General features: G+C 39.4%; 1 protein-coding gene across 2 annotated transcripts in view; it reads right to left on the bottom strand.

Moving 5' to 3' along the window:
• Positions 1–13,086, bottom strand: part of LOC137524699 (dynein axonemal heavy chain 7-like) — a 565,826-nt gene that overhangs the window by 50,889 nt on the left and 501,851 nt on the right. For both annotated transcript variants that reach the window (XM_068244848.1, XM_068244849.1), the window contains 2 exons: positions 9,487–9,579; positions 3,158–3,334 (listed from right to left, as the gene is read on the bottom strand). In XM_068244848.1, coding sequence (XP_068100949.1) covers positions 3,158–3,334; positions 9,487–9,579 — 270 coding nt within the window. The remainder of the gene's footprint in view (positions 1–3,157; positions 3,335–9,486; positions 9,580–13,086) is intronic.

The raw sequence follows: 13,086 nt of genomic DNA, 5'->3' as shown, positions 1-13,086 counted from the left end.
ATAAACTTGACAGTCACTCCTTTCTCCCAGTTTCTGTTAGCCATATTATGGAACACCCATGTTTTATATACACAAAAATACAAAATAATCAAGATGAAATAATGGTTGGCAATAATAACCCTTGCAATATTTAGAGTTGAAATGAAGTCCTTAAGTTCTTCTTAACAAAATTATAATTTCCCTTAAACTGTAAGTACATTAACACTTTAAGCATTTTGTTAATTTTATTGGTATTTGAATAAAGCTGAAGAGGAAAAATATAACAACACTGTTTATATTTATTTGGAGTGTAATACAGTCAAGTATGTCATAAAATGCATAAAAGAAAAAAAAATCTTCAGCAGTAATTAAAGTAATTAAGAAACAACTACAGTCAGGTGTTTAAATAAAATTGTTTCTCACGTGACCCATCCAATATAGGCTTCAGTACACCTGTACCAATAAATGTTTTTCTATTTTAGAAAAAAAATATATTTCAACAGGCACATCATGCCACATGCAACCACCATTGTACCAGAACTAGTATCATCAAACAGAGAAGGTTATACAGTGCTCAATAAGCATTTTATGTCCATCAAAGATTTTGAACTTTCTTTTATCCAATTATCCTAATTGGAGCAAAGGAGAAGAAGAAGAAATAGCCGCAGACAAAAAAACATGCTACTGACCTAAGGAGGATAGACCACACTGAATTGTTTATTAGTTCCACATAATTAAGTGGAAACGGATTAACTTGCCAAAAAAAATTGGGAGAATAGTGTATTTTCCCTATAAAATGCATGGAAAATAAAGTAATTATGAAAACAAGTATTGCCCACAAATAGGCTAATTTGCGGTACAAAAACAAGATATAGATCATTTAGGTCAACAATCCAGGCACCACTGCTCTCCCCACAGCTAAGTTAAAAGCTGGGGTCTTAGTTACAAATGAATGCATTCTCTTGCGTAGTCAGCTGGGTACTTCTATGTATGTGAAGGTGTATGTAGGTGACTACACAAGGGAATGCACTATCTGTCCCAGGAGAGGATGTCAGGATATGTGCTCCTAATCTTGTAGATAAGTTTGATGCAATGAATGTTTGCATGTCTGCACTATGCTTGTTACAGGGCTAGAGTTAGGACACCTATGAATACCTAGGTACATTAGTGTAGGTGACTACGCAAGGGAATGCATTCTTTTGTAACTAAGACCCTGGCTTTTAACTTAGATGTAGGGAGAGCAGTGGTGCCTGGATGATTGATCCATGTGAATGCATTTGTTTGAACATTTGCATGTGAATGTGCAAAGGGTTAACTGTTTTTTTTTTTTTTGCTATTTTCTGGCCACACCCCCTTTAGCACCTCCCCAATAACTTATTTAAATGTTCTAGCTTGAGGGGTTGTGCCTGGATATATGTATCTTTTTCTTGTAACTGACCTTTGTGGCCAGGGTTTAATCTGGTTGCACTCCCTATTTCCCCTGTCTGTGACCATTGCCAGGACACACACAATGTATGCTGGTGTGTGCATAGTGGACATTAATATATTTTGTTAGCTCCCTTGTGAATTAAGTTTGATCCACACCCCCTTTAGCACCTCCCTAATAACTTTTAAATATCCTAACTTGAAGGAATGTGCCTGGATATATGTATCATAGATCATTTGGGTGTGATAAGCAGTGATAAAGTTATGATCAAATTCATGGGAGGAACGCTGACAGGTGAAAATGGCTCTTGGCGGTGAGGGTAAAATAGCCTGAGCGGTTAAGTGGTTAAAGAATCAACCACTTTTTTTCAACCAAACTAACTATACGATCACATTAACATACAATTGTGAATAATATCTGGCACCCTCCGTTTAGTGTGATAAATCTCACACCATATAATTTTTTTAAATATCTTTTCAATTCAAGAATTGCAATACATTTTTCTAACTGATTGTAACATTTCAAAAATCTGACCAATGTACCACACATGTGTTAAATTTTTCCACAATTATGAAAAAAAAAAATGAAAATTGCTTGGGTGTATATGTTAATAAATTAGATTTTCAGAAAAATTGATCAGAAAAATCCACCACTACCGATCGACTTATATCAAATCAAAACGGGAAATCGAATAAAAATAAAGCTTTAGATTTTTTGGGAAGTACGATCATTTTTATTGAATTGCCGTAAAATCGGATCATTTTATTGTATAGTGTGTGGCCACCTTTAGGCGGGTTTGAACCTGTATTCATGCAATTTTTGACTAGTCTTAGTTACGTGAAGCATCAGTCACAGGTGGCCGAAGATTTAAGAGATGTAACTGCAAGGAAAAAAAGCCTTTGGAAGAAACGTGGCCACGAGAGGCATAGGTGGAAATATCAGGATGGTTTGCCATGTTTTGACAAATAGAAGGTTGTTTGCTTACTCATGGCAATAATGCAACATCCTTTCAGTGAACAAAACATTTTCTTTCACAAGCTCTAACGAAAACACTCTGTGTTTCCTAAATATCATAATATATCACCTCAGCCAAAAAGGTTTGATCGTTATGTAAAATAACTGGTTAAAAAAATGAATTATATAGCTTTCACCATATTAACTGCTCATATTGGCTATTTTGTAAAATAGCCAATTATTATGCAAACTAACAGATTCATTAACAGTAAGATATATAGGGATATAATTGGCTTTTATACAGTTTGCTGATTATGGCAACTGGGTTCGAATCTCGGCTCTGCCTGTTCAGTAAGCCAGCACTAATTTAGTAGGAGACCTTTGGCAAGTCTCCCTTACACTGCTACTGCCAATAGAGCGCGCCCTAGTGGCTGCTGCTCTGCTCTGGCGCTTTGAGTCCGCAAGGAGAAAAGCGCGATATAAATGTTATTTGTCTTGTCTTGTATTAAAAGTTATAATGAATAGCTGCCTGATATTGTTAATGGTTGAGCATTAGGTCCATTATATTTGAGAAGCCCCAGTGTGTTTATCAGCAGTATGGATTGCTATGATCCGTATCCGTTTTTTAATATTAACATTTCTGAGCATTGCAAAGTCAGTAAATATCAGCTAAATCTTGGAACAGTATGGTAGACTATAAATATGACTATGGTAAACTGCACGCTCCACTGAGAAACAGTAGTAACATACAGTACATATAAAATACATCAGTGCTATATAAATGCATAGTAATAATACCTGATCATCAGCAAACTTCAGTAAAGCAGCCATTGGATCCGAGCCAGGGGATAACACAAATATCAGTGGAGCACAGCAGTGACTGTCAGCAAATGCTTTGGAGAGATCAAACGGAGGTGGTTCAATAAACTGGCGCCCCAAATTCTCCATGATAAATTCTTGAACCATGGGAATAACCTACATAAAGATAAACATATTACTGAATTGTAAACAAAAAAAATTATAAATTATTTAAGAAATGCAAGTGTGAATGTATGCAATAAGTTATGAGTGAATGCTGATTCTGTTTTCCTTTGTTCTTTATGTGTTAGATTTTATCAAATGAATAACTATTTTAAGTAAACCTCTACTGGCATAGCAAAAATACTGTTTACGGTGGTTGTTAACAAAGAATCTTAATCAAGGACTAATCTGATTGACTCATAAAATGGATCATGTAAACTGCATGGAATAGTTAAAAACGTTGGACTTATAATCACCTTACTGGGAGTGAATGAGTGAAAAACTATTGAACACAATGAAGCTCAATTTTCAATGAATGTTTTTGGTTGTTTAAGCATATTAGTCCTCAAACAACAACAGCATTGGTCATTTCAAACAGCAATTTGAGGGATTCTGAACCAATTTTGAACTCAAATTTGGCTTTCCAGGTTGGAATTGCAAAAGCCGGAATTCTGACTTTTTTACATTAACGTTTATGGTGACTTTTTGAGAGGGAAATTGATGTAATCTGCAGATACAGCTGAATCAGTAAAACTTTATATTTATTAATATATTTCACTGAAAAATGATCAGTGTTGGACAAGATCAGGGGCGTAGCAATAGGGGTTGCAGAGGTTGCGACCGCATCGGGGCCCTCGGGCCAGAGGGGCCCCGAAGGGCCCTCCCACAACTGCAGTATTAGCTCTCTATTGGTCCTGTGCTCATAATAATCACTTCTACAGATACTTTGAATAGTGGTAATTATTAATAAACTGTTCCCCATGCCCTTCTTGCACCTAAGACACTGTAGTTGCCATTGGCAGGTTTTTGTGCGTCGTATCAATATCTATGTATAGAGTGAGTGGGGGGCCCCATTGTAAAACTTGCATCGGGGCCCACAACTCCTTAGCTACGCCACTGGACAAGATGTCTTCATAGTATGCTTGAATACTTTATTCCTTGTCTATTTGAGGGGCATAGCCAAGTAAAGATAAGGTCCAGAGTGTGGCCAACTTTGTGGATGGAAGTAGAGGACCACTGTGAGAGCTAAAAGGAGTAAGCAAATTACAGAAATTTAGTGGTATTAGATATGTTAGCTTCTTTGGAGAGTCGACAATAACGATAGAAGGTATGTTGATGTAAAGAAACTGGATGAGCCTTGCACAGAGTTGGGAGAATAGCAGAGGACTGCAATATGGAAATGGTAAAGTGAGTACAAAGATACAGCCAGTGTGCACTTCAAAGATGATAGACAGAGAGAGAAGGCAGTACGAAATGGAGTTACCCGTGCCTCAGTGAGTTTCAGGAAGGTTGTTTACACTAGTCCATTTGAATGCATAGAAAGTGCTGGGTAAATAGTTTGTGAGTCATAATGCAAAAATAGCTGCATAAGTATAAACCAAGGTGTCTAGTTTGTTGGCCGTGTCACAGCGGTGGGTTTTGGGGTGTGATGTGCACTGTCCACATGGATTTATGGCTCTGGATTTGTGAGTACCTATAGGATCCTGGAACGTAAATCAATCTATGAGTTTAGGTTAAAGATGATCTGTATTGGAAAAAAATGCCCCTGGGGGGTACTCACCTTGGGAGGAAGCCTCTGGATCCTATGGAGGCTCCCCCGTCCTCCTCCGTCCCACGGCGGCAGCGATAGAGCTCCCCGAGCGGCGGGATTGTAAATTGTATATACCCCTGTGTGTATCGGGTATCCACGCCACTTCAGCACCAGGGGCGTAGGTATATGCATTTGTTTATTTATCTCACCATTCCCAAACGCTGCACCGCTGTTGTTAGTTCCCATCACAATCCTGCCATTCTGTGATTGGTGAAAGGGGACCCAAACCCGATCTCCGTGCCTTTGATGAATGAAAAGCCGGCATCAGCGAGACACCAGAATTTAACCACTTCACAACTGAGGGGTTTTACTCCTTGAGCACCAGAGCAATTTTCACCTTTTAGCGCTCCTTCCATTCATTCGTCTATAACTTTATCATTACTTATCACAATGAAATTAACTATATCTTGTTTTTTTCGCCACCAATTAGGCTTTCTTTAGGTGGGACATTATGCCAACAATTATTTTATTCTAAATGTGTTTTAATGGGAAAATAAGAAAAAATGTGGGAAAAAAATTATTATTTTTCAGTTTTCGGCCTTTATAGTTTTTAAATAATGCATGCTACTGTAATTAAAACCCATGAAATGTATTTGCACATTTGTCCCGGTTATAAAACCGTTTAAATTATGTCCCTATCACTATGTTTGGTGCCAATATTTTATTTGGAAATAAATGTGCATTTTTTTCAGTTTTGCGTCCATCCCTAATTACAAGCCCATAGTTTATAAAGTAACAGTGTTATACCCTCTTGACATAAATATTTAAAAAGTTCAGTCCCTAAGGTAACTATTTATGTATTTTTTTTAATTGTAATTTTTTTTTTAATTACAAAAAAATAATAATAATTGGGGAGTGTGGGAGGTAATGAGTTAATTTTTAGTGTATAACTAATGTATTTGCATATGAAAAATGCTTTAGGGTGTAGTTTTACTATTTGGCCACAAGAACAGTAACTTTTTGTTTATGGGTCCTGCAAGTGTCCAGGAGGACGCTTGCAGGAAGTGTTATGAGGCTGGGAAACGTTTTTTTTTTCCCCACAATGATCGCGCTGTTTCTCGTAGAAGCAGCTGATCATTGCGGGAGCTTGAATCAAGGAACGGGAATGGTTTTTCCCATTTATTGATCTTCGGGCAAGCGGGGGACGGCGTGCACGAGCGCGGGGGTGCGCGGATGAGCGATCGGGAGCGAGGACAGCGGCGGGAGCGGTGTCAGGTGCGGATTTCTCAGTCCCTGGTGTTAACAGGATGGAAAAAGGGACGGAGAAATCCGCACCGCTGGGGGTAAAGTGGTTAATTCCCAAAATGAAGGTAAACACTTACCGTTTATCGTTCCGGGTACTGTTTACAGTACTTGGCAACTAAGTGTAGCACTGTGTTGCGACCAAAAAGTAAAAATGTACCCACACATACACTTAACCACCTGAGCGGTCTGGACGAGCTCAGCTCGTCCAACACCGCCGGAGGTCGCCGCTCAGGCCCTGCTGGGCCGATTTTCATCAAATAAAAAGCAGCACACGCAGCCGGCACTTTGCCAGCCGCGTGTGCTGCCTGATCGCCGCCGCTCTGCGTCGATCCGCCGCGAGCAGCGGCGAAAGAGGGTCCCCCCAGCCGCCTGAGCCCAGCGTAGCCGGAACAAAAAGTTCCGGCCAGCGCTAAGGGCTGGATCGGAGGCGGCTGACGTCAGGACGTCGGCTGACGTCGATGACGTCACTCCGCTCGTCGCTATGGCGACGATATAAGCAAAACAAGGAAGGCCGCTCATTGCGGCCTTCCTTGTTTATTCTGGGCGCCAGAGGCGATCGGAAGATCGCCTCCGGAGCGCCCTCTAGTGGGCTTTCATGCAGCCAACTTTCAGTTGGCTGCATGAAATAGTTTTTTTTTTATTTAAAAAAAACCCTCCCGCAGCCACCCTGGCGATTTAATCAGAACGCCAGGGTGGTTAATATACAGAATAGAAATACATACATTTTCATTAAATTTTAACCCCTTACACCCCTACCGTAAAGTTACCACAAAATAAAACAATAAAATAAAAAAATGACAATTTAAAAAAGAAAAACGTAAATAGTTACCTTATGGACTTTTAAATATGTACGTCATGAGGGTTTATTACAGTTAATTTAGCAAATAAAGGCTTGTAATTAGTGATATAGTAAAAATCACTAAATGGAAAAAATATACCTTTATTTCCAGATAAAATATTATCACCATACATTTGTGCTAGGGACGCAATTTAAATGGTGTAATAAATGAGACAAATTGGCAAATAAAATATGTGGGTTTTATCCACAGCAGCAAGTTTATTTTAAAACTATAATGGCTGAATACTGAGAAATAATGCATTTTTTCATTTCACTCTTTAAAAATGTATATAAAATAAAATAATTCTTAGTAAAAAGTACCACCCAAAGAAAGTGATGATAAGAATATGATATGATTATAATGCCATTGGGATATGCTTGCTCATTCAGGTTGATGAACAGTATATATAGAGCACATTGAAAGTTGGCTTTGAATGTTTATGCCATTTACACAGTGATGAAGGGGACCTTTTAGGCTCCAAAATGATCATTGTGTGCAAATACAACATTTACAGCACAAACAATAAGCCTTTTGCTCACTTGCATATGTGAGTGTGCCAATCTGATTCTGTCTTTTCATTTTGTCTTTGTAGCACAATCCGCAGCAGGACATTTCTCCTGGTCTCCATGAACTATTTTACCAAAATTGTGCAGATCAAGCCGCAGGTCTGGACCTCTATAAAAATGTGTGGATAATGTTTTGTTTTTCAATTACCTTTTGTAAATCAAGAACTAGAAAATACTTCTACATCCTGTATATCTACACAGTATTTTGTCAATAGCAAAAAAAAATAATAATAATAAAGTAGTGGAGAAGTGGCAAAATACAGACGAATGTGGCCACTTGTATATACTTATATATTGTAAATCTTAATGCTCTCATTATAGAATAAATGCCAGCTGTTTTCACCAGTAAAATATCTGAATATCTTTGGTTCTAATCAGACAGGATAAGCTGCTGTAAATTAAAAGTCACACACAGATTTAGGATCCTTTCTCAGCTAAAGCTATTATGTAATGATCGCTGCTGCAGCAGCTATTGCTGGAAGTAGTGCTGCAGCTCAGGCAGTTCTGATCTATTTCCATGCAAGCTGTATAGCTTTGTCTGTCTTTCCCTGCTGTCAGCTTGTGACTGATTATCATTCACCTGTGTGGGAATCTGCATGTCTGCTCCCATTGGATGACCTCAGTATAAAGATCTGCTTCCTGCAGGGTTTCCTTGGGTTTTCATAGCTTCAGCTTAAGCCTGCCTTGCTGTCGCTTTAGCCCCCGATCGTGTTTCTTGTTAAAGATACTTTGCTGGTCTTTGCATCATATATTGGTTCATTGCCAATATATATGCATACCAGCACGTTTATTATTTTCCTTGTATTTGTGTTACGTGATACATCAGTGTCGCTGATGTATACGTACACGAACTGTTTATATCCTGTGTTCAGTTAGTCAGTTTTCCAGCACGTTTTGGTAGTTTGCGCGTACCGTGAACACCCGTGCTGAGCTAGTTATCCTGTTCCTGTTCCTGTTTGTGGATTGCGTTCATCTCTGCGAAGAGATAACGAATCCTTCTGAATCCTGTTCTGTTACTGTTTGTGGATTGCGTTCATCTCTGCGAAGAGATAACGAATCCTTCTGAATCCTGTTCTGTTACCGTTTGTGGATTGCGTTCATCTCTGCGAAGAGATAGCGAATCCTTCTGAGTCCTGTTCCCTGTGTTACTCCATTCCTAGTCAGCGTTCCTGCTTATGTCATATATCGGTTCATTGCCGATATATACATATGTTAGTCAGACGTTACAAATAGTTTCATTGATAGCTGTAATTGTAATACGCTAGGAAAACATACTTATTGTATATTTATCTGTGTTACGTTTATCTATCTTAATCCTGCTATTTTCTGACTGTCCTGTCCTGTCTTTGTGAGGCACGCCATCGCCGCAGCGCATTGGCTGCCTCATTCCAGTCTGTCTGGTTTTGGACGCTTGCTGTCGCTAAGTAGCCGCTAGCTAGCAAGCGTTCATTCTGTCTACCTGTCCTGATCTCCTCAGTTCTGGTTTGTGCGCTCAGCGCTACTTTGCGCTGAGACGTTATTACGAAAGCATTGTTTGTGGCTGTCAGATCTGCACCGGCTCTGTGCGCCACAATCTCCTATTGGAGTCAGTCCTCCCCTCCACTATACTAGGGATAGCCTGTTTCCTGGTGCTAGTGTGTGTACCTCCTCCACGCCAGCTCATGCGTTGCATGCTGACTGTGGAGAATACACCACCAAGCCTTACATATTATTTGCTCATAATAACGAGAGGGAAGCAAGTGAAACATGTACACTGTTACATTTCTGTCATGCATCATTAACAATATGCAGTGTTGGTTGTTCATCAGATTCCAAGGCACAGTTTCCTCAGAGTCGCTTTAAGACTTAAATTGCTACCAAACTTACTTTGTCAGGCCTGAGGCATCGTATTATAAGCATCCTTTGGAACTGTCCCACTTTTTCTTGCCATTCAGAAGGAAAAGGCTCATGATGTGGCTCCTACAAATGTAGATATGTGCATTAGTGCCATTTTATTTACAATTTCATAGTAACTGTAGAGTGCTAGTCAACAAAATAGCAATTTTAGATAGGTGTTTTGTAAACAATTCTGAAAGAAAAGACTAATTTTATAAAGTGTGAATATTATCACATAAAAAAAAACCTGTAAGGTTAATTCCAGTTAAGGTTTTACCATTTCATCATCTGCTATGAAAAAGATGAAGTGATTAGTGTTAAATGAGAAACAACGATCACTTCAGGCATTGTACCTATACGCCGTTCAAAAGCACCAGTCTGCATACATTTAATAAAGAGGGCTGTGGAAAAGGGCACAGGAAATAGCTGATAGTAGAATATCGGTAAAATTAATGATTTTCTACTGCTTCATTCATATAGTAAATATCAGTAATATCAGGACAGCTGCAGTAATTTCAGCGCATAGCTGCACCAATGATTTGGGCGCCGCCATAGGCTGCAATGTAAATTAAGGCTATAGTGACGCTCAGTGACTGGTTTGTGCCCCGGCGATTACCAGCACTCAAATTAGAAAAAAACAAGCTAATTCGGCCGACGGCAATATCCAGTACCCAAATTACTTGTCCTACCTAAATTGCTCCAATTTAGAGGGGGATGTCATTAACGCCACCCCAGATGTTCAGCAGGCGCAGGATGAGCCACCTTTTTTAAATGTATGCAGTAATATTTACTGATATTTTACTATGACCTAACCCTACTCTCCCCTCACCTCTGGTGTGTGCTTAGCCTTAATCCCCAATGATGTTGCCTATCCTTAACGTCTCCCGCCCCCTCCAATACCCTATCACCGGCGCACCACCTATTTTAGCGGGTGCCCTTTTCAGGATGTGTCTTGCGCCCTTTTCAACTGCTTCCCACCAACGTGGCATCCTTCTCTGCTAATAGGTGGAGATAGTACTAAAACTCTGAGAGTATTACAGTGTTTTAGCTTGACACTTAAGAGATGCTGGTCAACTGCCCAAATTGCCTCAAACAGAAAACCAAGTAGATTTGTTTAGTCATCAACCTGCATTAAATGCTGATTTTAGTTTATATGCTAGTCAGTACTGAACCCTTTCCAGTCCACACAAACAAACTTTCCCTTTCTCTCCCTAGTAAGATAAGTAACCTGACATGGGGTACTGGGAGCTACTTTACTCTCTGAATGGGTAGTCCACCTAGTGGATCAGACTGAACAATTCTCTACTATCCTTAATTGTTAGATCCACTCCAAGATAGTTTGGAGCTATGTTACTTAATATTTTGGGAGATTATCTGCACTTCACCAACACAATAATAATCATCATTAACATGCTTTTTGTGTGAAGGTAAGGTGAGAAAAGTGTCCTTTTGTTGTCTTCCTCTGCTGTGTAGGCATTATCAGATTAAATTGATTTTCACATCCTCACCCAATTACTTAGATATAATTAATGAGTGCCAGCCCAAAGTTCAGAACACATGTATTAAGCTTTGAAACAGGTGATGAGTCCTAATGGATATTAAGACCAAATCAGGAATTGTGGACATGGACATTAAAAAAAAAAATTCTTTTATCACTAAACACATGAAAGGGTGTTCAAACTTTTGCACATGTCACAATCACCATTTCATTAGATTCCAGAGATTTAAGTTTATGAAATCATGTTTGATCTGGTGATTGATAGGCCATGGAGCAGTGTAACAATTAACACTGAAAACCAAAGTTCAATCTGTGCAGGCAGGCACTACGTTCCGTGAACTGGGTTAGCGCACAAGGGAAGGACTTTCAAGGGAAATGACAGACTTTTAAAATTATTCTCAATGAATATTGATTAGTAAATATATCCCATATGGAAACAAAATATCTTGGAATACAAAAGCCCTGTATGGATGAATAGAAAAGTTAGAGATAAAATGAAGAGGAAAAAGAATGCCTATAAGGCCTTAAAACATGAGGGGAATGAGGTTGCATTAAGCAATTATAAGGAGTGCAATAAAAGTTGTAAAAAGTTGCAAAAAAAGTTGTAAAAAAGAAATTGGGCTGGCAAAGATTGAAGTTGAAAATCAAATAGCTAGGCATATTAAATCTAATGCAAAGAAGTTTTACAAGTATATCAACTCAACTCTAAATAAAAGGGGGGGGGCCATAATGGACTCCTAAAGGATGAACGAGGGAATTAAAGGGAACCAGAGCTGAAAATAATAAAGATTCTATACATACCTGGGGCTTCCTCCAGCCCCATAGCAGAAGTGCACCGTTTGCGTATCTCTGCAGCAGTGTATGGAGAGATACGTAGAGGGCGCACTTCTCCAGCGCAGCCCGGCTCCGATGACGTCACTGACGGGAGCCGGTTCTCGTAGATGCGGACGGCGGCGTGGGATCGATTAGCGCGTATGGGGCTGGAGGAAGCCCCAGGTATGTATAAAATCTTTTTCATTTTTTCAGCTAGGGAACATCTCTGATTCCCTTTAAATGGTGGACAACCAAAGTAGGATGAAGCTATTTAAAGCAGGGAGTGGTGAAGGCAAGACTAAATAAAACCCAAACTGATAAGGCACCTGGCCTGGATGGCATACATCCTCAGGTGCTAAGGGAATTAGTTGTAGCTAAAACCCTTTATCTTATCTTTTGTGGCTCTCTTTCAAGTTCAAATAGATTGGCATAAGCTTTACATCAGTTGTGCGCAAACTATTTGAGAGGTTCTTTAAGAGTTGCTAGACAAGACTTCATAGCAGAGAATAATCTTATTTCTCAGCATCAGCATGGGTTTACTAAGGACAGGTCTTGTTTGACTAAAATGCTCAGCTTTTATGAGGTGGTGAATGCTAGTAAGGATACTGAAAATGCTGTAGATGCTGTAAATGCTGTTGGACTTTGCAAAGGCCTTCGATACTGTTCCTCACAACAGTCTGGTGTAAAAGTTGAGGATGCAAGGACTAGAGAAGAGTCTGTGTGCATGAATAGGGAACTGGCTATTGGACAGAAAGCAAAGAGTTGTGGTCAATGGACCATATTCAAAATGGGTGACTCTTAGCAGTGGGGTCCCACAGGTGTCAGTACTGGGTCCAGTGCTCTTCAATTCATTCATTAATGACCTAGTAGATGAAGCAGAAAGTAATGTTGCTATTTTTGCAGATGAATGATTCATCATTGTGCAGAATTATCTTTAGGAAGATAGTGCCATATTGCAGAAGAATCTGGATAGGATGGCTATATGGGCACATAAATAGCTTATGAAATTCAATGTTGAAAAATATAAATGATGCATTTTGGTCATACCAAAGGTCTAGCACCATACAAAATAAACGGGATACAGATGGGGACATCAAACTTGGAGAAGGACTCGGCAACAAGTTAAATAATCATATTCAATGCCAAGCTGCTCCAGATTAAGCAACTAAAATGTTGGGATGCATTAAAAGGGAAATAAAAACTCGGGATGCTAGCATATTACTGCCCGTTTAACTCTCTAGTAAGGCCACATCTGGAGTATGGAATTCAGTTCTGGGCAC

The sequence above is a fragment of the Hyperolius riggenbachi genome, chromosome 7, assembly GCF_040937935.1.
Source record: "Hyperolius riggenbachi isolate aHypRig1 chromosome 7, aHypRig1.pri, whole genome shotgun sequence".
Lineage (NCBI taxonomy): Eukaryota > Metazoa > Chordata > Amphibia > Anura > Hyperoliidae > Hyperolius > Hyperolius riggenbachi.
The sequence above is the reverse complement of the archived record's forward strand: the minus strand, read 5'-3'. Positions and strand labels throughout refer to the sequence as shown.